Source organism: Chelon labrosus (genome assembly GCF_963514085.1).
Source record: "Chelon labrosus genome assembly, chromosome: 3".
In the NCBI taxonomy this organism is placed as follows: domain Eukaryota; kingdom Metazoa; phylum Chordata; class Actinopteri; order Mugiliformes; family Mugilidae; genus Chelon; species Chelon labrosus.
In genome coordinates this window covers 20,216,904-20,240,568 of record NC_140339.1, presented here as the reverse complement: position 1 = coordinate 20,240,568, position 23,665 = coordinate 20,216,904, and the positions used below count along the sequence as shown (strand labels likewise).

At 42.5% G+C, this 23,665-nt stretch overlaps 1 protein-coding gene across 1 annotated transcript; it reads left to right on the top strand.

The window, feature by feature from the left end:
* The first annotated feature begins 6,168 nt into the window (after positions 1–6,168).
* On the top strand, positions 6,169–22,793 carry greb1 (growth regulating estrogen receptor binding 1). The gene is made up of 33 exons (XM_084541975.1): positions 6,169–6,792; positions 6,901–7,008; positions 7,192–7,368; positions 7,554–7,736; positions 9,621–9,734; positions 10,002–10,124; positions 11,370–11,531; positions 11,682–11,804; positions 12,523–12,708; positions 12,812–12,948; positions 13,167–13,443; positions 13,536–13,664; positions 13,748–13,942; positions 14,269–14,466; positions 14,637–14,820; positions 14,917–15,100; positions 15,199–15,335; positions 15,418–15,769; positions 15,884–15,999; positions 16,125–16,330; positions 16,476–17,070; positions 17,232–17,388; positions 17,473–17,575; positions 17,706–17,861; positions 17,987–18,123; positions 18,219–18,380; positions 19,064–19,268; positions 19,387–19,549; positions 19,706–19,824; positions 20,128–20,360; positions 20,586–20,786; positions 20,872–21,010; positions 21,546–22,793. The coding sequence occupies exons 1-33, from the start codon at positions 6,639–6,641 to the stop codon at positions 21,707–21,709; spliced, it is 5,979 nt and encodes a 1,992-aa protein (XP_084398101.1). The 5' UTR covers positions 6,169–6,638; the 3' UTR covers positions 21,710–22,793.
* Positions 22,794–23,665: the final 872 nt, after the last annotated feature.

Sequence of the window (23,665 nt, the reverse complement as noted above, 5' to 3'; positions counted from 1 at the left end):
GTTCAAAAATATCACATTTGCCACTTTAAGTGTTGGTCACAGAGAGTAGATATCATCCATGTGTTTCTACCTGTAAGACAACTTAAAGCTCCCGATACACTCACGTGTCTTTCTGTCTGTTGGTTTGTTGTAGCCACAGGGACATTTAGCACAGGGGTTCTCAGGGATGTCTCTTTTGCCCCATCAGCATGACAGAATGCCTGGGACAGAGGGGAGGTGCTAAACAAGAAATGAACTGCTGTGTAGGCGGGTCCTCTCTGCAGGGAACATGACATGCAGTATACTCTTCTCACAGATCCATGCTTCTGTCCATGCTGGTGGAAACAAAGAGAAATGAATTACAATTACAAGCATGCATCTGATTTGTTAAAATTATTGCACAATATTTTACTGTGACATTTCAAGTTTCCCCTCCCTCCTCCTACTTTTACACATTGACTGTATATGCTGTAAATTCTTTTTTTTTTTTTTTTTTTTTGTCCAGCAGAGGGCGAAAGACATCTAGAAATGGATTCGTGTCTGGGAGCGGAGTTTTAAATCACTTTACTGTGTATGGTTCCCCACATTTTTGTTTTAATTTTCATCTGAGAATATTGTTTTCCATTAATTATTTTATGTGTTTTTCCCCTTGTATGTATTGTGTGCCCTGTGTTGTACAGACTCTAAAGTCCATCTCAGTGAATTTATACAAATTAGTAATTTTGTACAATGCAAATAAAATGTACAACATGTATTGTAATAGTACCTTCATAAAAATCTAATTCCGTTTGATGTAAATTAAAACTGAATAACTAAAACTGCTAAATCTATTTTTAATGCGATTTTATTTAAAATTACACTCTATGCCATTGTTGAAGCAGAAATAAATTACCTACATTGGATGTGAACCACTTTGCTTCTGATGTGCACAGCATTCTTCTTAACTAAAACCTATAGAGCATGTCTAACTTGTTCTAAATTAACTGACTTCACTAACTTTGAGGACAGACAATTCCTGCTCAGAGGGGCTTTCTTCGGTTTTATTTTTCATGGTGAAATGTCAGCTTGATAACCTACTGGAAGTTTCCATCCGCCCGTCAGGTCTGATTCATTATAAAAATATGGGGGTTTAAAAATGTTCAGCGTACCAGAGTCAACACTAGCAATTGTGCGGCTCGTTAGAAAAGATACAACAGAAGAAAAGTACATTTTGTTTTATTTTTTTTCCCTAATTAATCAGTTTGTGTTAATAAAACAAAAAAATATCTGCAAAAACGACTCAAAAACTAAATCGAATATTGTATATTGTTAATCGACTAATCAATGCAATACGCTGATCATATCTAGTCATTTGATCTCAATAATTACACAAGGTTTTATTTAATGCTAGTCCAGATCTAGAAGAACAATTTTGCACATTCAAGACACATCAGACTAATCGATTAATCATTTTGGTTTGCTATTTTTCCAGAGATGCTGTCTTATTAGTTTAAAAACCTGACATATCCGAAAACCTTTATGGCTTTCAATGCCATTTCTAACATTTGATAGATATTAATAATAGCAATGAAATGTGACGATACTTACAAGAAATCTTTTGAGTTTCAGTAAAGTGTTAAGAAGAGGCAATCTCTCGGACCGTACCATTGCTGTGGAGGGAAGGGGGAGGGACCTTTCCTCGCGGAGGATCAGAGGTGATGACACTCGCGACACCCAGTCCCGCCGTAGGTCTCGCGCTGGAGACATGCTGACAGCATCCTGGATCAACTTGCAAGCTTCCCGTGAAGAATAGTTGCTTCTCCCGCTGGACTGTAGAGGTAAATCCGCTCTGCGGCTGTTTCTTTCCCTCACGTATGTTGAGTTTTCCTGCAGGTAGAGCACATCATTACCTCTCCTGGCTTCTTACTGAAAACAGAGCTTCTCTGCCAGCTCAGTTGTTGCTGATGCTGTTAGGAAACAGGAAATAATCACCGTGAACAAGGCACAGTGGAGCATTTAGCTGTACATTTCGCTGGAAAACATGTGGTATTTGCGTGTTACCACACTTCGTCCGTGTTTTTTTTACAGTCGTTTTACGCTTAATATGACAGGTCTCTGTGTAATTTTACCTCTATGGTTTTAAATGCAGTTTATCCACAAAATGCCCCCTTGCTTTATTTATTTATTTTTTGTTTTATGGCAGTATAGCTACTGACAGCTATGATGCATTTCCTCAGACTATATTAACTTGTAAGATCCAAAATCTTAACTGAAACTTAATTATGTTTCTTATATTATTTCTTATTATTTTTAAGGTTTGGTTTTTGGCCGCATAGCATAAACAAAGAAGCTTATGTACACAGCAGATAATCTGGTTGACTTTTATTGGATATTTGTGAATACATTTCTCTAAGTGGTCCTGCAATGTGACTTTTTAATAATCAATTCTGTGTATTTGATTATGTCCCATCTCGGATAATGTGGGGATTATGAATGTTGCTAATAACTTAACTAATGATGGTGGGGGATCTGTGTGCTCATGACTCGGTTAAAGTTTGGAAGACGTCCTGCGGCTAAAATGCTTTAAACCTTGTTACTAAGGTAGAGTTCTTGCTAGATTGTCATGCATGTAGACAACACAAGTTTCCCTGTAGTTATGCAAGATAGAGAGAGCAAAAGAAACAAGAACCGCTCAAGGACGTTTAGTGAGATAGCAATGCAACAGGCAGGGCAGATGCTGAACATTTCAGGGAGTTGGAGCTTTGTAATGCCTTCCAGCTATTTCTATGCACTAACTCCCCCAGATGTACTGTATACGGTATAGAGAAAGACATAGAGTCTGGTCCTGTATGCTATTTTGTATATATGCCAGTCAAATTGACTTCATATTGAGAGTATTTGTATGTAGGTATGCGCATGAGGAGAATAATTGAAAATTGTTGTTCTGTGGGTTTCAGTGACTGGACTTTGTGTGTTATGGTTGTGAGGATGATGTGAAGTTGAATGGTTGCCTGTAGGGTTGCCTGACCAGTTGGCCAGTTGGCTGGCAGGCCATCGATCCACTGTCCGTTGAGCAAACTGTGAATGAACGCATTTGCTGTGGGTCACCGGTCAGCGATGCGCCCATCTGAGGGACCACTTGTCTGTGTGTGCTCGCAGCTGACATCTCTTTGCATATGCGTTTTGCTGTGGCTCAGCGCTCACGGAGCATCTGCAAAGCTGGATGTTTTTCTGTTGTAATTCTACTGTTCAAGGCTGAAAAGCATTGACCAGCTGACACCGGTCGTCATTCCCTTGCCTTATTGCCTTGTGTTTCCATGCACAGTTACGTGAATGCACACACACCGATATGACGGACAGTGTGCTCCTTGAATGGTAATGTTGTGTGTGTGTGTGTGTGTGCGCGTGCGCAAGTGTGTGCGTGAAGACTGCAACCCCGTGTGTCAAACTGAACATAAAGAAAGAATAGCAGGGATGCTCCCGGGTTTGAGTGGGGCTGGTATGTGGGCCTGGCTCACAGAGAAAGAGCCTGGGGTTCTTATCTGACCTCTCTCAGGATGACCTTTCACCCCTCAAGACAAGCCTTTTGTGTCCACAGAGCCAGAGACCATGGGAGAGCGTGTGTGGGTGCCTGTGTATGTGTGTGTGTGTTTGGTTGCATGTGTATTAGAAGTATAGGCCACATCAAAGTCTTACTTAAACATTGTTATCTGGACTCACCTTTGACCTTTGCGGTCATGAGACATCCCTCAAACTCATACATCCATGCCCTCGCAGCACAGAGTGTGTGTGTGTGTGTTTGCATATATTAAGCACGGAGGAACACAGAAAAGGTGTGTAGGGTTGATTACCAGAGCTTTGAGCTTTTTAAGCATCCAAGAAGATGCTGTCAAATGTTAGATATAAAATTCACAGATTTCACAAATGGCAGTGATACGTGTTCTTGTGTAATATACCATAAAGCAGAATATTGAAATCTAATTAAAAGTGTTAAAATCCTTAACAGAAACAGCACTGGTGTGGTAGCATGTGGACTACTTGGAGCTTCAGAGTTTAAAGGGATCCTAACTACAGGTTTGTATATGCGAGGTGCTGTGTTTAGGGGTGGTGGTGTTGGGAAGGGAGTCCAAGGGGTCATAAAACACCACAATAGTGTCTCTCTCCCCAGGGTGAAAGAGAGGCAGAAAGAGAAGAAGAGGAGGGGGGTGAGATGAAAGGATCTCCCACTTCCACGGCAAGGAGAGAGGAAGGGGGGGGGGGGGGGGGGGGGGATGGGAGGAGAAAAGATCAACAAAGCTTTCTGAAAAGTTTTACTTGCGGCTTATGTCTGTCATCTCGGCTGCATGGCTTCCTTTGCGTGTTACAGGTCTCCTTGGTTTTGTTGGGAACACATTCGGTCATGGCAACGGAAATGGCTTAATGATAAATTCAGGACCTGTAACACATCAAGAGTGAGTGTGCAGCTGGAGATAAGAGATGGAGATGGTCACTTTGACTGCACAATACAAATCCAGGCACATGCTGTTAGATTTCAAAGCAGAGTGGTTGACGTTTTAGCAGACACAGATATTTAGCTGCATGTTACGCAATAATGTGTGTTCTGTGGGAATTCTGTTTTCTCTGGGCCATATCAGACACCTCAAATGACAATTACATGTATTAATATTTACAGACTGGCAGTTTTGGATTATTTGAGGTTTGGTGTTTCGCTTAAGATTCAGAAAAAAGGTTCTTTTATCTCCTCTCTTCCCATTTCCCTCCCTGTCTCCTCTTCTTCTGGTTGTAAAAAGATCAGTCTGCTCTTGAGTAGAAGGTGTGATTACTTCCTCTCAGTACCGGCTGTGTTATGACAGGGCTTTTTGTCTTCCACCCTCTGTCTCCCTACAAGGTGGTAGAAGGCATTAAAAGTCTGCACGGCTTCTTTACATATGAAAGTGCAGGAAGCAGAAGGTGGCTGGTAAGGTGTGTGTGTGTGTGTGTGTGTGAGAGCATGCGCATGGTGCTTGGTCATCTCTACCGTGAATCTCATTAGGAGAATTTTATTTTGTAATATATGTTTAGAGAAAGCCTGACCTGGCGTCTGGAGCTGATGTTGTTCTTTTTACATTTTTGCCATTTATTTAAAGTGGATAGTCAGGTGCATTTCATTAGACTTAAGTTTTCTGACACCAGATACCGGTTTGTGTGATCAGTTCCATTGCTGCTTTAGCTTCTCTCACTAGTGAGGGTATGGTCTTTTTGCCTTCATTTTTTTCAAATGATATATAGTTTTGACCACTGAATCTTTGGAGTCACGTTACCCGTGGAGCCTCAGATGGTTTTTTAAACAGATTTAGTAATCCAAACAAAGGTGGAGCCTAAAAGGGAGATTCATTTTTGTTGTTTAAAGAGCAAACGAGTGTTTCCTTGGCCCCATTGGCTTCTGCTTTCATGTTTTCTGCTGAAGGATGCTGAACACACACACACACACACACACACACACACACACACACACACACACACTTGGAGTGTGAGATTTAAGTCTGTAATTTGAGATGCTAGTCTTTTGGCTGGTGAATGAGTCTCATCTGACCAGGCTTGTCAGTCAGTCATGTGTATCTTTGTGTTTGTGTATAGCAGCCAGCATATGGGCAGTCAGCGGTTTAGAGGAGGGGGATTAAGTTGTTTATAATCCAACTTGGTATTTCCCTCCTCACTTGACCCATTTTTTCAGTGCAGAAAAGTCTTTTATGAAAATACTTTTACTTAATTAGTTTATTTAGTTTTATTGTTGTTTAATGTACTTTTTACAAGCAGATCAATATCTGTTAAAAAATATGTGAGAGAAGTGAACTGGGAAGAAAACCAAAGTGAGGGAGATGCACTTGAAGCGAAAGCAGAAAAACAGAGAGAGGGAGTAGCGTCTAGGTCAGGGTGCCCTGACTCTGTCAGTGCAGCTGATTTTATATTATGCTGTGTGGACAGATTCCATCCGCCACTAACTACTGCTGAAGCTTGTGTGGACCTGTGTGTGTGTCTGTGGGAGCAGATGTGTGAGTTTTATGTGTGTTCACCAGTGCGTAAGTGCAAATGTGTCTGACTGAATGGCTTGACAGTATTAAGCAGCACATGTAATATTAATGTCAGAGGGCTTTGGATGTATTCTTTCTTTTAGTGCAACTTATGTTTACTGTTTTAGTATCGACTCAGGTTGTGAGTCTGGCTTTTTGTCAGAATCAAACCTTTGTCAGTGCATTATGTCTGTTAATGGACAGTTCATGCATAATCTGTACAGATCATTTGTTTTAAATAGAAACAGTTCGCTGTTTATTTAAATCCAGACTTTCTTTTACATATTCTTTGTTCTTACTTCTTGCTTAGACTTATGTTTATTCTTCAACCCATGAAGATAAGTTCTGTGAGTGTACGTGGGAATAAATACGGTTATGATTCTGAGTCACATTTTGTGGCACATTTTACAATAACCATTGTGTTTGTTGTTTCCTTCTAAAACTGGCACTGCTTCAATACTATGATACTGGCTAAGGGAAAGGCTGCTAACTCTGTATTTACAGTCACTGAGAGCAGGGAAGCATGAGTTTCAGTTAAGATAAATTGGAAATGCAAACTAAAACTTCCATCAGCTTGCAGATTTATTATCAGTTACTCAGGCAAGGTTACTCTATGTTTGCAGGACACCAATGGGGAACTCTTATGCAGGCCAGCTGCGGACCACGCGTTTCGAGGAGGTCCTCCATAACTCCATTGAGGCATCGCTGAGGTCGAACACCGTCGTCCCTCGACCGGTCTTCTCACAGCTGTACCTTGAATCAGAGCAGCCGGTGACACATGATGGTGGGTTCCGCTGAAAGATTTCAGTCCATTTTATACTGCATCCATTTTTTTTCTTGCCCTTAAAACTTAGTGATGTGATGCGATGTGGTGTGTTTGTGTCTCCAACAGGCCGTACTGAGAACGATGATGAAGACGATGAAGAGGGCTCGGAGTCTAACAGCCCTCCAACACCCTACCAGATGAAGCCCCCACCTGATGGATGCTGCACTACAGATGGTATGTACGCATACACATCAACAGTACAAGCTCTTAAAAAATGCTAGTAATATCAGTCACAGGGGTTGCTGAACAGACACACTGAGCAAGAGATGTAGTTTTCTCTACTTGTGTCTGTCAGATTCTATCATGAAATCATTTTGTAAAAATAACTGTTCTATCCTTGTCTTTTTCTCCACACAGGCTTTTGTCAGGCAGGCAGGGACTTGCGTCTGTCTTCGCTTGCATCAGATGCCTTAGACGTTCCCCCTGGGTTTATGTTAGTTGGGGTAAAGTCCCCTTCCAACCCCGAGAATCTGCTGGTGTGTGCCGTGGATCGCCGCTTCCTGCCAGACGAACAGGGTCGCAACGCACTGCTGGGTGAGGCAGCAGGCTTGCAAAAGGAAATAACATTTATTTTTGATGCAAAACACATTAATATGTCAGCTTTCTGCTAAAGACCAGTGCATTTATAACATTATCCAGTTACATGACTAACTGTACGGCTGCATAAAGCACTTTATTTTGTACAAGTAATCATACATGTTTATGTGTGTATCCTCCAGGCTTCTCAGGAAACTGTATTGGCTGTGGCGAGAAAGGCTTCCGCTATTTCACAGAGTTCTCCCACCACATTAACCTGAAGCTCAGCACACAGCCCAAGAAACAGAAGCACTTGAAGTACCATCTGTACCGAAACAACCAGGGCATGTTGGTCAAGGGGGCTCCCATCTGCTGGAGGGGAAACGGTAAGAGAGGATAAATGTGTTACAGTGCACTTGGCAGCTGAAATGATATTCAGATTTTTTTTGTAGTGCAAACAGTGATTTCACAGATTTTAGTGACTGGAGATAAAAAGCCAAAGCTTTGGCAAGAATGTAGTGACTTTCTACACAGTATGTCCAATGTTGTACATGAACAGATTCAGATTGGTTATGCACAGTGACTTAGCGCACCGCCTGCTGAGTCTCTCTCTATTCCCTGTTGCCGCTACATGAAACAGGATTCACAAAAGGCATAACACAAAACAGCTGGCAAAATAAAGAGCATGATGTGGAACATGGTTAAAAAACAGACTGTACTCACAGTACACAAAGTGTACTCTTGCTACACAGTTCTAACAGTCCTCACTGTCTCCTCACAAATCAGTAACACCTTGAGTTATTTACCCTTGACTTCCTGAAATAAAACCTACAGTTTACAGGCTCCTGTTCAGTTTTTAGGATTTAATACAGATTGAATAGATACATAGAGGAAGTTAGACCGGTGTATGTTTCTGCATATAAAGACAATCAAAGACCAAGAAGGGAAAATAATCACAAAACCGATTTCTGTACTATTGTTTGGATTATGATTGTAGAATATGATGACAAGATGTGAATAGAAATCATACATAGAACCATGTCCAGTTATCCATTTTGAAGATGAAGACATGCTGATGGCTTACCAATACATTGGAGAATGATAGCTAATGTTGTAATGTAGCGATTCTCGGTGTATCTGTGGATCTATCGGTCCCAAATAAAAATGATGCCATTACAAAGACAGATAAAGATGTGGCCTCTAGTGTGGTCTTTTTTTGTGTTTGTTTGAGGTAGTAGGCCAGCCACAAGATGTAGGTCAGTGATTCAACATAACTTACGTTGATCTAGTTTGTCTCATTGCTCCTTGAAATTGGATTTTACTCACATTAGCGGCTGCAAAAGAACAACTTTGCCACCGTCAGATTAGCGCATTACTGACTGAATTAAGTGAAAAAGAAGGCCTTCATACACACATGCGTGTTTGAAAACATCAGGTGCTATAGCCATGATTGGAACAAAGCTGAACCTTAGGCCCTGTGTTGTCCGAGAAAACTGACCCGTGTTGATGGGGTAGCTCTGAGTGTGCTGGTGTGACCAGATGGACTGGAAGTAAAGCCTTAAGGACAAGTGAAAGGTGAATCTAAAGAGTGTACACAGAGGCCACAGCCTGGAGGTAACCCATCAGACTGTAATGGTGTGACAAGAGAGCACCTGGTGAAAAGGCCTGTACTACATCTATGGTGGATAGTAACACCATAGATACAATGTCTTCCTAATGTTTTTATCCTAAATTCCTCAATTTGTGAAACTTCAGAGTTTAATTCAAAATAACTCATTGGCGTATCCAGTATATTAAAATATCAGCTCTGAGGTGATCTCTTATTCCTGGAATATAAAGCATAGTCATCGATTTAGCCCCCAAACAACACAGTTTGTTGCTAGGCAGCAATGCCTAACCATGTGCGGGTAACCTAAGGGATGTCTGTGCATGTTACATAGGACAAAGAAGGAGACGCATACATAGTGGTCAAAGCACACTCAAACAGTGAATTCCTTCCTTAACCGTCATTCACTTTCCCTTGTTTCTCCTCTGCTGCAGGGCTTCCACAGGCAGAGAAATAGTACTAGTATTGCCCTGGAGCTGGTTTTAAAACACAGTCAGACCATGATTCTGATGGGGCTCCAGGCTTCCTACCTCAAAATTAACAAGATATTGCCTCCAGGCTTCAATGTACATGTCGACTCACACCCGTACACAAGTCTACAAGTAATAAGTCGTTACAATAACATGGGTGCTATGCATTTGTCTGTATTTCTCCTGTCTTTCAGACGGCAGGATTACACAGTTGGTCACCAGTGTCTCAGAAGGTCACTTGACATCAGAGGAACAGACACCGACCATAACAGTGACTCAGCCATCACACACACCTGGCAGCTACACAGGTAACAGAATCCACACGTACATGTCAATCTACTTCAATGTGTGAATTAATAAGAAAAGTTTTCCTTTATGTTTGTATTGTCGTGGACATAGATTTAATGTCATGGTTTTAAACAGGCTACATGTCTAGTTTGAACACAAGGCTGCTGAGCATTAATGACAGTGACATTTTGGACAGCCAGTCTCTGTTTCATTTTAATGATCACAGAAATAGCCCTCACGATTGTTGTTATTAATCCATTTCTGTCTCGCGTATCTGTGAATTCCAGGACCACACGTGGAGCCACAAACAGCTGACATTCCGCACACGCTGATAAACGGCAACCATGCTGTTCCCTCCATTGCCCAGCCGCCTTTAAACCAGTCGGGGCCTGGCAGACCTTCAGCTACAGGTAGAGACTGTGCACACTGGTGACTTCAGCTCTTTATTCCCGTTCATATCCACAGGGATGTGCAGAGATGTGAGCAGTTATCCTCCTCATGTGCTTCATGTGTTCAATTAGGATCTATATTTTTTCTTATGATATGCCAGGATTTGTGTCTTTTGATAAGGTTGTAGAACTTCTTTGGATACAAATAGAAATTATATGTAACCGTTGAGCATTAGAGACAGAATGATTTAGTGCATGTGCATGCATCTGCACAGAGTTCATTCTTGATTTCGTGGAGCGTCATCATTCAAATGAGAAACCTGAGTCCCTCTCAGAAATCCACCCTCTCCACCCCCTTGAGACATCACTGTTGTCATTATTGCATATTTCTGGGACATAATAGATATGAAATACAGACAATATATTTTTAGAAATCTAATTATAGGGTAGTGAAACTTTTTTCTTGCTTTTGTCTGACGTTTGTGTCTGTTGTCATTAAGCCCCTCCCCTGGGTTTCTTCACACCTCTGAAAGGGAGCACTCCTGCCACCAGCAGCCTAAGCAGTGTGTGTTGTGTGTGTGAGGGTGTCTGTTATAACACCCATGCTATACAGGAGCCAGCCAGCTGCATTGTGTGTTGGGGGTTGTCTTTTGTTTCCCCAGCTTTCATTCGTCAACACTTTGGGTACTAAACCTCTGCCTCCTTCTTTTCTCTTCTGTCTGTTTCTCTGCCTTTTCTCCCTCCCTCAGTCTGTCACCTCTATAAACCAGGGTTATAAAATCCTCTCTCTGTCTCATCTTTTTTTCCCCCTGCCTTCTCTCTGAATGAAAAGCTTCCTTCCTGTCAGTGTTGCTTTTTTCATGGCCTCTTTAACAAGTAGGCCTTTTATGTGTATCCCTGATTACTGCATTTCAACAGAAACTTGAGGAAGAGACAGGTTAATGCATGACTAAAATACAACTGTTTTCCATGACTATATCAACAGAAGTCCATCCTATAACATGAATTAGTCTATGTTCTATTCATTTGTGTGCTATTATAATGACAAAAGGGACTCATATGTGTTAGAAGAAAACAAACCAAGTAATAAAAATGTGACACTGGGAAAAAAAAAGAAAGAAATCAATGTCACAGATGAGTAGAAAACTGAAATAAATAAATATAAAAAACTAATCGTTTATGTGCAAGTTTATACATATTATGTACAGAAAGCTTAATGTTTTTAAGCTAATGTATATGCATATAATTTTGCTCTTAATCATCCAGGGCCCCATGCGAATGCTGGACCGCCAAAGAAGAGGCACAAGGGCTGGTCGCCTGAATCATCTGCCAACAGCATGCCAGAGAGCACTGTGAAGACACCGCCATCTTCATTAGCCATATCAACATTATCAGTGTCCTCTGTCATCACAAATGGAACCAGATCAGGTACAAACAGAAGACTAGTCTTACAGTCAACCGATGTAAATGATGAAAGGAGAAACACATGAGAGAACAATGTGGTGACGTTATTAATCTAAATGCTACAGTATATTTTAAAAAGTAAATGTATTTCTGTGCTCGTTTGCCCACATTCAGAGACCTCAGCCCTGCAGAGTTCATCGCAAGGGTCCTTAGCCCCAGTTTCTCCCCCAGGGCTGCCTGTAACAGTGCCTGATCAGCTGCTACATACCTGCAGACTACAACCTGTCATATTCAAAGGTTAGAAGATCAATTGTTTTAGTGATTTGACAAAATGCACTTTTCATTTATCATGTTTTCCACTCACCTGTCACTACTGAACTTTCTCAGACAGGTGAGTTTTTCAGTCACTGTCCAACAGATGGGTATTTTAGCTTTCCTCTCCTCCCAGGTTAGAGGTCAGCCAACACCCGAGGGGGTTTCTCAGACTTTTAGTCCCCTTCCCCTTTTCAGCCCTTTGTGTCACCTGTCAACTCATCTTTCTGTTTTTTCTCCTATTTGCCCTTCACGTCACCAATCATTTTCACATTTCCTGAGTTTTTTGGGTTTCTTTGTGTCTTCAGTCACATTTTCCCACCCCCTCAGCTAGCATGGTCTCCTTTGAGAATAGATAAAACTGCATTTTCCCATCACCTGATCCTGAACAGCTGCTGGTCTCTATTTGGGTTTGTTGCTGTGTAATGACTTCACTATAGTAACTCAAAAACTCAATAAACAGATAAAGATAAAAAAAAAAAAAATATTCGATTATTGTTTTCCCTTTTGCAAGAGGCACTTTTAGGTATTATATTCATTATATTCTGCATGCTTTTGGCTAAAAGGAACATATATTTTATGGGGCTATGCAGAAGGAACAGTTTTATAGTCATTGGCCAAATGAGTTGGCCCTCAGTCCAAGTTATTCTCTGTCATCTCTACATGTTCACCTGTTTTGTCCGTGCATCTCTTATTTACACAGGCCACGGCCCTCTTCCTCAGTTGACTGGCAATGTGAGCGAAGTGCTCATCAGCTCTCTGCTCCAGAGTTGTTACCTGAGCTCACAAACACTCCCCAGAGTCTATCAGCATTATGGTCCGTCCCCCATCCAGCCCCTGTCCACTGAGATGCAGATCCTACTCACTGTCTACTACCTTGTTCAGCTAGGTCAGTGCCTGTGTACACATTCAGTGAAGCTGCTGCGTTTTGAATGTAACAGTGTTAAGTTTTGTTTGTTTTGTTCGTGTCTCACATTTATTTTTTTCCAAAGGCCCTGACCAAGTGCCTCTGATCGAAGACTTGGAGCAAATATTCATGAGGTCATGGAGGGAGTCCCATCTCAGTGAGATCAGACACTACCAGCAGCCTCAAACACCTGGAACCCAAGGGAGGCACTATGGCATAGAGGTCAGCCATGACAGTTAGCATCATGGCAACTAGCAAGCTATGACACTTGCATCACACTAGCATCACATAAAGTGTTTCTGTTTTGCTATTTGCATGTATAATGGGGAAGTGTTAATAGTTAACCTCTTCATTCGTCATTTTACAGAACACATACTAATGACAAGACAATATATGACTGAATGAATTAAGAAAGTCCTAATTTTTTGTTGTGTCCCCAGACGCCCTCCACCTTGCCTGGTCTCCCCCATCATTTCTCTGTACCTCCCCATAGCCAACAACCCCTCACTCCCAGCCAGCTGCCTTGGCTGGCCCAACTGGCTGCATCATCCTGTGGAGAGGGGGTGATAGTGTTAGGTGAGGAAGTTGGATCTTTGTCTCAAGGCCTCCAGCAAACGTTCAGCAGGTTAATGGATGGACGTCTTGAAAAGACCAACTATGTAGTCATTATTGTGACTGCACCGGGACAGGAAACACAATCCTGTGTGGTAGTTACAGGTGGGCCATTCAAACAGTATGCGAGGCTGCAATGGAGTTGTCCTGGGAATGTAAATAAAGTAATGAAAGATTTTAATTATACATATTTGCAGGCAAACACCAGTGTCGTGCCTTGGCTGAAAGTATGTTCTCTCCCAGTGAGGGTCTGAAAGAAATCAGCCACCAGCTCTCCACGGGTGTTGCCCAGGAACTAATTCACTATTGCAATTCCCTCGGTCAAGGTATGTTCGACATCTGTGGTATGTTAATGTGCATGTTTATGTGTGTTTTAATCTACTAACACATTATTTCGCTAATTTCTCAGACGGTGACATGGATTCCCTTCTGGACAGTGCCAGTGTGGACGGCAACGAGCCATCTCCCTTAACCAGCAGCCAGGAATCAGCCGAAGACAGGAGTCTTAAAAACACACACAGTCCGAAAGATTCACATACGCAGTGTTCAAAAGACTCACTCAGCCCTAAAGAGACAGCTTCAAGTCCCAAAGACACCTGTTCAGGTAAGATATACATGGGTTCTGGTGTATGGGTCAAAATGCATTTCCTCCTTTACACTAATGTCAAAATTCCCTAAAATGTGAAATAGGTCATGGGCAAGATAATTAATTGTTCTCTTTAGGCAGAGGTCATGTACTAAGATCATATTATTTTCCCCGCAGTTGTAATTCATTCTTTTTCAGTTTTAAGCTTCACATTTATTATGTGTGTTAATCTTGGGATTGTCTTTTTGCTATCAATCTTTTCTCTTTGGAGTTTCTTATTTTGCATAGTAAGTATTCACAGCAAAATAGGACAATCATGTGAATTTGTGTTTGTATGTCTGTAGAATACTCTGTAGAATGGCGTGAGGTTCGTCCCATCCAGCTGGCAGTGGCCCGGAAGCTGCTGTCCCACGTTTGTGCTATAGCAGACTCCAGCACACAGAACCTGGACCTTGGCTCCTTTGACAGAGTCAGCTTCCTCATCCTTGTCCCACCCTCCGAGGTCACTTTTCAGCAGACTGTACTCCACCTCTGGAGTTCTGGTTAGTCACACAGATTTTTATCAGCCATTGTATTCTCCTTTACTCTGTAGTCAGGAACCAGCGAAAGTGATGAGTCTTAAAATAGAGACATGAGAAATAGTTTGAATGCCTGTATCTAATACATGATGTGTTTTTTATGACCTGTACATCTCTGTCTTTGTATGTCTCAGGTGTCCTGCAGGAGCTTGGTAGTTTAGACCAGGAGTGTGTCGCACCGCAAGAGGCTGAGCGTTATGTGGTCAAGATGGACCAGACTGCCCAGGCGCGAATTGATAACCTCATCCGGGAAGCTCACAGCAACTCCTACACCCTCCACATCCTGGTCCATGACCATGCCCACTGGGATATTAGCAGGTGTGTGTGGGGAGAAAAATATGTTTGATTAAACAGCGTGACACCCCGGTACCACAAGAGCAAAGTAAAGTAATCAATGTGTTTTCTGTCACTCAGTGCCTCCTACAGCAGCTCAGATGGAGGTTTGGGTCTGGTGGACAAACTGCTAAACTCTCGACAGGTCAGAGATGCTACAAACATCCTGATTCTCCACGTCACCTCCTTCCCCTTTGCTCTTCAGACACAGTGCACCCGCATCAGCCCCTACAACGAGATCCACTGGCCATCCGCATTCAGTAATGTAAGGCTCTATGTGACAGGCGTTTTCTTTGTAGCGTAGCATACTGTAACTGCACATATTCGGATAAATAACTTGACTGTGTGTGTTTGTGTATGCAGGATGTGGACCTCTATCATGAAAGGATGCGATACTTTGGTGTGTCAGAGCTTTTAGAGTCGACTCGTTCAGGGAGCAGCTTGCCTCTAATGCGTTATGATTCCTCTTTTGAAAGCATGGCGTCCGCCCTAGAGGAAAGGTAGCACACTCAAATGTTCTTAATCTACATAAACAACGTATGCTTAAGACTCCCTTACTATCGGTTTTCCTCTCACTTCCAGGTTTCCAAAGCTGCACAGTGCTGTGATCCGGACCACAGTTTTGATCCACCACTACTGTGTAGCTCTGATGACTGTGTCGGGCCGAATCACCGGTTCCCACAATCTCCACAAACACACCTCTGTGGAAACCATGGAAATTGTCCAGTCTCTGCTCACTGCTGCCCAGCAATGTCCCACCCACCATGGTCACATGGTTCTACTGCGGATCCCCTCTTTGGCTCTGGCAACGTGGGCCCACCGACGGCTTTCCAGAGTGAGGAGGCAGCTGGGTCTGGAGGAGAGTTTTGAAATCATTCTTGGGAATCCCAACCAAGCACTGAACATTGGACAGACCTTCATTGATCAGATCAAGGTGGAGTTGTAGTTAACTTTGATCAATTTCATCAGAACTCACGAGTAAAAAAATGAAATGACATAGTGTGAAAATTGTATGTTTTCTGTTCTTATGTTTGTGTGTGTCCTGCAGATATGGTTGAAGATCCAGGATGCTGACTGGGTTCCTCGTACCTACTTGGAGCTGGAGGCCCTGCCATGCATTCTGATCCTATCAGGGGCTGAGCCACTGGGAGAATCACTGCCCAGGTGCACACACTCAGTTTTGATCATAAATCCTTGACTTTTGTTGTCAACCCTCACTGCACTGTAGTTTAACTACATGTTTAATTATGTCATTTGGAGTCTAATTAGTGAATGAATTTTATCCACAGGTCGCTAAAATACTGTGACCTTCGAGTGATAAGCTGCTCCTACCTGCACCGGACCACTCTTGAACAAGAGCTGGGACTGGCTGCTTATCTAGTGAAGGCGGAGTCACGGCCCCCACACAACCCCGGACCAGGAAGTGATCTGCTCGAAAGCGATGCCGAAAAACTCAGCAGCACTGACAATGAGGAGGAGGAGGGACAAGACCATGGTGAGATGAGGCCCACATAACTAAGTTATGAAATATTAATAGATAAAGTAAAAAAAAAAAGGGTTTTGAATGGAGATTTCAGCTGGTTTGGTTAGTGATTTAAAAATATCTTTCTTGGATGTGCTCTTGGTCTTGTTGTTTCTAGGAGACTCTCCCCTCTCATCCAGCCAGCCTCTCCAGTCTTGCCCGGACAGCGCTGCGTCGGATCCCTTCCCTGCTCAAAGCACCCCTTCTCCAAATGTCCAGAAAGGGACCGTGGATACCACACAATCTCCGTCACAATCACAGACTCAACATCAGCCCCAGCCCTCATCTCAGTCTTTTCCATATCCTCAAACTGCACCACACCACCAAACCCAGCCTCAAGTTCAAAGTTATCCCCACACCCAGCCCCCCAGTCAAATTCAGCCATTATCTCAAACAAATTCTCAGCCTTCCACTCAAGCTCCCCCCCAGCAGCAGTCCCTTTCCCAGATGCAAACACTCCACCACCAGTCTCAACCGCCTCCCTCTGCCCAGTCTCGTCGGCAACACTCCAAATCCACATCCTCTGCCTCCTTGTCCCCGCGAGCCTCTTCTCCACATCTGAGCTGCTCCTGGGCACGAGGGGTGAGTCGTCCACCATCTGTGCTCCTTCCTCACGCCCTCTATGACATTATCACAGCCAGTGACAGCAGCGGGCTTCCACGATGTACTTCATTCCTACCACATATGTCTGTTGCGTGGGCAAGCAGCTTCAGGTAGTACAAACATTTATTATTTTATACCAGTATGAATATTTGATACATATAATATATGGATATAAAAGTTGATTTACCATTTTGCTCTGCTCCAGCAGTATTTAGAACCTACAAACCTGATCAAGACGTATGTAATCATGTACTCTCTCTTCTTCACTCAGACCTCTGCTGAGTAAAATGATGACATGTACAGAACAGTCGCTCTACTATCGCCAGTGGACAGTCCCTTGCTCTTACCACATGGACAGCAGCAATCGCACTGAAGGACGAAGTGACAACTTTCACCCTCGCAGGTTGCTGCTCAGTGGACCTCCACAGGTATTTTCTGTCTTTCTTTGATTCAAACTTAAGCTCATATTGTTAGTGTATATATTTATTTTTTCGTTGTTTCTCCATGATTAGGTGGGTAAGACAGGAGCTTATCTGCACTTCCTGGGTATTCTGTCTCGCATGCTGATCCGACTGATGGAGGTTGATATCTACGATGAAGAAGACATCAACTACAGTCAGTATATTTGCCTCAGACTCTCGTAAATTATGGAGACTAGACTACTCCAGTTCATTTCCTAAGTTTTCTACTGTTGTTTCCTACCAACCCTGTTATGCATACACTTTAAAATGTGTTGTGTATTTAGGTGCCCAGGTGGAGGGAGTGCAGTACCACCCACCCAGTGCTACCTGGCCCAACCCAGACATCATGAGGACGCTGCCATTTGACTACACCATTCATGACCCCAAATATGATGATATCAGCTCAGTATATTGTCCTGCATATAAACCCAGTGCTGAGAGTAAGCACAGCCTCAAAAACACTGACACACAGCCACAACTATATCTGCTTTGTACATTGTTTTACAGGTTACCTGTGTGTTTTTCTTAAGTCCTAGTGTATACTTACCTATGTTGTCTTCTCAAGGAACTCCTGCTCGGCAGGAGGATGTGTACATACGTCGGCGGACTTCTAGGATTAAGCTTTCGAAGTACGCAGCCTACAACACGTATCATCATTGTGAACAGTGTCATCAGTACTTGGGCTTCAATCCTAGATACCAGGTCAGCACAATACATGACAGGCACACCGTGTGAGAAGTGAGACTCAAACTTCTTTCAAAATGTAAACATGACATATATCTCTACTCATAATTCAGATGTACGACTCGACGCTGCATGCCTTCACATTCACCCATCTACTGCTCGGGGAAGATATCCAGCTCTACTTCATCATCCCAAAGTCCAAGGAGCACTACTTCAGCTTCAGCCAACCAGGAGGACAACTGGAGAGCATGCGCCTTCCTCTAACTTCAGATTGGGTTTGTCTTTCTTCTGTTCCTGTCTGAATCTGAATCTGAACCATTTCCATGTTTACATTCTCCTGTATCATACACCAGTTCATTGTGTGGGTCAGAATATTCCTGCCCTCACATTACATTTTCTTATCATTGATTATCTCACATAATTGAGACCAATGTGAGTGTAAATTCTCTCATGCTGTACTGTGGCCCAGAGGCCAGTGTCCACTTAATCACAGATTTTCAGAGATACTTAATCCCTTCTTCAGAAACAGAGTTATACTATCTCTGTAGTCTTTTTCTATGTAAAGGGACAACCATATCTGCCTTTAACGTGGCAGGGTAAGACCGGGTGCAACACCTCTATTGATCCACTAGGTGGTGCAGGTTGACAAACTGTGTCAAACTATGCTCAGCAGCTTTTATTTATTTATATTGAAAAATATGTACACAGAAGATTCCTGTCATTCAGAATAACTTAGTGTAGCAGCAGAATGTTTTTTTTTTTGTCACACCAGCCATGAATGTTCAATCGTCTTTTCGCTGGCATTCACATGCTGCATGTATCTAAAACTGCGGCTTTATCCTACACAGACGGCCTTCCCGTTTCCTTTCCCATTTTTGTCATTGTGTTTTATTTCACATACAGCATTATCATTTGTATAAAACATACTTATTTAGGTTTTTGTTTTTTACTTTCACAGAGCCCAGACTGCATCAAAAGTCCAATCTTCACCCCGACCACTGGTCGTCACGAACATGGCCTGTTTAACCTGTACCATGCTATGGATGGAGCCTCACATCTGCATATTCTTGTGGTCAAAGAGTATGAGATGGCTGTCTACAAAAAGTACTGGCCCAACCACATCATGCTGGTGCTGCCCACCGTCTTCAATGGGGCTGGAATAGGTATGTCGCTGCTACTAGTGATAAGAACGCATGGTACATTCATGATCCCTTAAATAAATGCTGTTATATCAGGATTTTTTTTAAAGACCACCTTAATAAGACCTCGATGATCGTACAGGTGCAGCTCACTTCCTGATCAAAGAGCTTTCATATCACAACTTGGAGCTGGAACGTAGTCGCCGTTTGGAGGGAGGAGGCCCAGCGGGTGACGTCTGGCCCTTCATTATCCTGGCCGATGACTCCTGCGTTATGTGGAACGCTGTGGACCTCGACGCACGCAAGTACATACTGACAATTAATTTGCAGTGTATTCACTTCACTAGGCGTGAAGGACAAAATACTGTAGCTGTGGCTTTAACGAGAAGTGAGAATATGTTACATTATCGGTTTACGAGTTGGGTTTAACATAGCCGGTCTTTGATTTCTGCTGTCGTCAGCGGTCCAGTGGAGCACGCGGTGTCACTGAAACAAGTCTTACAGCACATGGAGGCCTGTCCTGACCTTGCCCACTATGGTCTATGTGGCATCAGGAAGTGGAGCAGCCGTGGAATCACAGGTAAAGGGCCACAATGTCAGACCATTCTACTATATTACTTGATTTATTTATTAATGGAAAAATAGCAAAGGGCAATAATATGCAACAAACTACAGCCTCTAAAATATTACGTCAGTAGCACTAGTATCTACTTGTCACAGATGCTTTGAATTTCAGTTTGTTATGTCTTGATCAGACAGGAAATTGTTTGCTTTTTTACACTTAATAAATCAATAAATTGTGTGTGATGTGCAATGCAAACAAACATCCCTGGCTCATGAGTGAAATGATGTTGTAGCTGCTTTTTGTTTTTTGTTGAACCAGGTAATAAGTATCGAGAGCCCTTCTCCAGAGGGCTCCTTCATGACTTCCTCCTCCTCAACGTCGACCGGAGTCAGAACATCCAGTACGACCAAAACCGCTTCACCTGCCACGACGTGGACTTCACCTTGAGGCTGCACAGTGCCGGCCTGCTTGTCTGCCGGTTCAACAGCTTCAGCGTCATGAAGAAGCAGATCGCCATAGGAGGATACAGAACATTTATTATCAAGACCAAGGTACATGCTGAGGAAGCATAAAGAAATCGGAATCAGAAAGTACTTAACTGAAAACAAAGATGTGTTGTTCTAGAAAGTGAGCAGCCTGCTCCAGTAAGCTCTTTTCATCTTGACTGGCATATTAAATATGGTCCTTAAATGACACAAAAGAAAAAGCGTGTGAATGACATGAGCACACTATTGCATAAGCCTTTGGCATTAATCGATAATCTTTATTTTCTCCAGATGACAGATGTTCCCACCTCAGTGGGGCCCTCGCAATACATCTGTGCCCCGGACAGCAAGCACCTTTTCTTGGCTACACCAGCTCAGCTCCTTCTGGAAAAATACCTCCAGCACACCAGCCAGAAACTGTTTCCACTCAGCACCAAGAACTACACACACCCTGTGCTGTCTGTGGACTGTTACCTCAACCTGGGACCTGAGGTAGGGTGGATGTACTTACCTCTCAACGGAAGCATGAATTCCTGCATGCTGTCGATACGAGTCACACTGTTCCTTCCTCCTGCAGGTGACGGTGTGTTTTGTGAGTTCCAGGCCACATTCCGTCAACATCAGCACCACAGGGTTGTTGTTCAGTGGCCTCCTCCTCTGTTTTGCCGATGCTTTCGTGACTCCTGGGTTCCTCAAGAAATTCACCTTTCTCAAAGGTACAGCAGGAGACCAGTAACAGACAATAAAAATGTGTGAACGATACATAATGATGGGTGTAAGAGGGAGCTGAAACGTGGTAAAAGTGGGGTTTACACAGGATATTTCTTCATTCTGAATGTCTAAATATCCTACATGTGGCATATCTTGATAACAAAAAATAACGTTGTCGTTCTAAGTGATTAAAAGTCATACTATATAACTGCAACGTCACTTATTCAGTTCTGCCCCGACACCTTGATTGCATGTCATCTGTTTAACCATATTTCATGTCTGTATCTTTGTCTTCGACTAAATAAAGACAAAAATGGTCTCGATAAATAGGACAATCTGCTTAAGATCAGTTAAATACAACAAATGTTTTAATTGTGTCTCATTTTTATAGACTGAATGAATGAATTTTATGAATGAATAAAAAAAGGTGTAAAACAACAAACTGTTATAGGCAATAATCTTCCAGTCATTATGTACATTTTAATTTCCATGTCATGATTAAAGTGTGTGTACCTCTCCCTCCTGTCTGCCTGCCTGTAGGTGCGACTCTGTGTGTCATCAGTGCAGATCGTAGCTCCCTGAGGCAGACGGTGGGCAGGCTGGAGCTGGAGGAGGAGTGGAGGTTCAGACTCAGCGATGAGTTCCAGACGGCCAACGCCAAAGAAGACCGACCGCTCTTCTTCCTGACTGGAAAGCATATATGACTGAAGCAGGGGTACGCAGTGGGCTGAAGAGTCGCAGCCAGGCATGGGATCACTTTAATTGCCAAAGACAACAGTGTGTTTCGTGGCGTGACAGTTCGCACTAACCCATGAAAAGAAAGATGAAACTTTGACTGTTACCTATCAGACACTCAAATAAGATGGAACCTCATGGGAAATTCTGGTTAAAAAAAAAAGGAAATTTGCAATAACCATGAAATTTGTTTCCTAAATAAGAAGCATCCATTATCTAATTGTGTGTTTGTGTGTGGATAATATGCTAAAAGAAATCATCTTGTACAGACAGTAAGCACAGATTTAATCAAAAAGGAAGTTAAATCGATGCTTTTTTACCCTTTAAGGAAACTCGCTAGACAACCAAATACTAGTTTTGGATTCTTTATGTGTTTGCAGATTTAGTTGTTTAGAAATTCTTACTGCAATATCTGAGTGTTCAGACTTCTTTGCCGGTGCACACGACAAGAGAAGCTTTAAAAAAAAGAAAGTGTAGACACAATCATTTGTGTGCAATGGTAACTGATTATTGGCAACATTTTTATAGGGAGATTTTCGTAGAGGTTTGTTTTGCATGTGTGTTTTTACGTCTAAAGTATTTTGAACTGTATTTTGTCATATTTGTGTTATGTAAAAAAAAAAGTACTTATTTCACAGTGTGTGCAAGAAAAATAACTGTGGAGCTGTTTATCTGTTCGAACGTTTTAATGCGTTGTGACAGATAGGCTGTACGATGATTCTTGTTTTTACCTGTCGGATGAATCCACTGTGTACTGACTGCATTTCACGGTGCACAGTTTTGTATGCCTTTAATTGTATAAATGTACAGACGTTTTACTTTTTCTTGTGTTTGTTTGGATGTCTCTCTGAAAATGTGCACGAAAAGGATACTGTGCCCATCAATAAGACCTGTGTGTTGCTGCACCTGGGTGCTCAGGAGATATTTGAGACTGCAAAGTGGATACTCATCCTACTCTCAGCGAGCTAGCTAAGGATCACAAGGACAGGGAGTCAAGTGGCAAAATACGCCTCGATGACAGCTGCCTTCAGAAACTCACGTGGAAGTCCTGCCTGTGTCTGGGTGTGTGTGTGTGTGTGTGTGATGCTACTTGAACACATGTTTAATGATGGTTTTTATTTCTGGATGAGTAAGGGCTTAAAACTCAACCAAAACACAAACAGATACACAGAGAGGACATTGATGATCCCTTTCAAGAGACCTCCCGCCAGAAAAATGCGGAATTTATATCGGCATGTGGCATCGAGCCAGCACCTGAAGCTGCAAAAAGAGAGTATGAACCCTCTCAGATTTCTTCCAAGTACTCAGAAAAACACTTGTTGGTAAATTTAGTCTAATACACTCACTGCTCAAGCAATATCTGCTCACTCAAAAACAGCCCCCCACATTTTAGACCCTAAGGACTCATCCAGAACTATCTAGAAGAGCTTTAGCACCTATTTAAGAGTTGTAATTAGCGGAGACATTAAGACTTCATTTTAAGTTATTCCTGGTCTCGCTCTCGAGGACTTGTTGAAATATCTTCACAAGTTCTGAGACTCTTCACTGAAGAATCTTCACAACTACTGTGAATCATGCGACATGGAGCTATGACCCAGATGGAGGAACAAGACTTCAGCAGCCACAGTGAGGATGACAGCCCCAATGACAGCTGGTCCTGGGTAACAAAGCTCAAATGATCTTTTTTTTTTTTTTTACTGATTAGCTGTACAACATGTAATGTGCTGAGTAATATAAAATAGTGTTGAGAATTATAACACTGAGTGAGTAGGCCTGCACTGCACTATTAAAGTAGGTGTGTGAGTTAAAAAGGTGGGAAAATATCTAATGGAAATGGAGAGAAGAAAAGCAAATCTTGAAACTCTGACATGAATTCCTGTGCGAAGAATAAGATGGAGGTGGAGGAGACCTCTGTCTGACCAGTT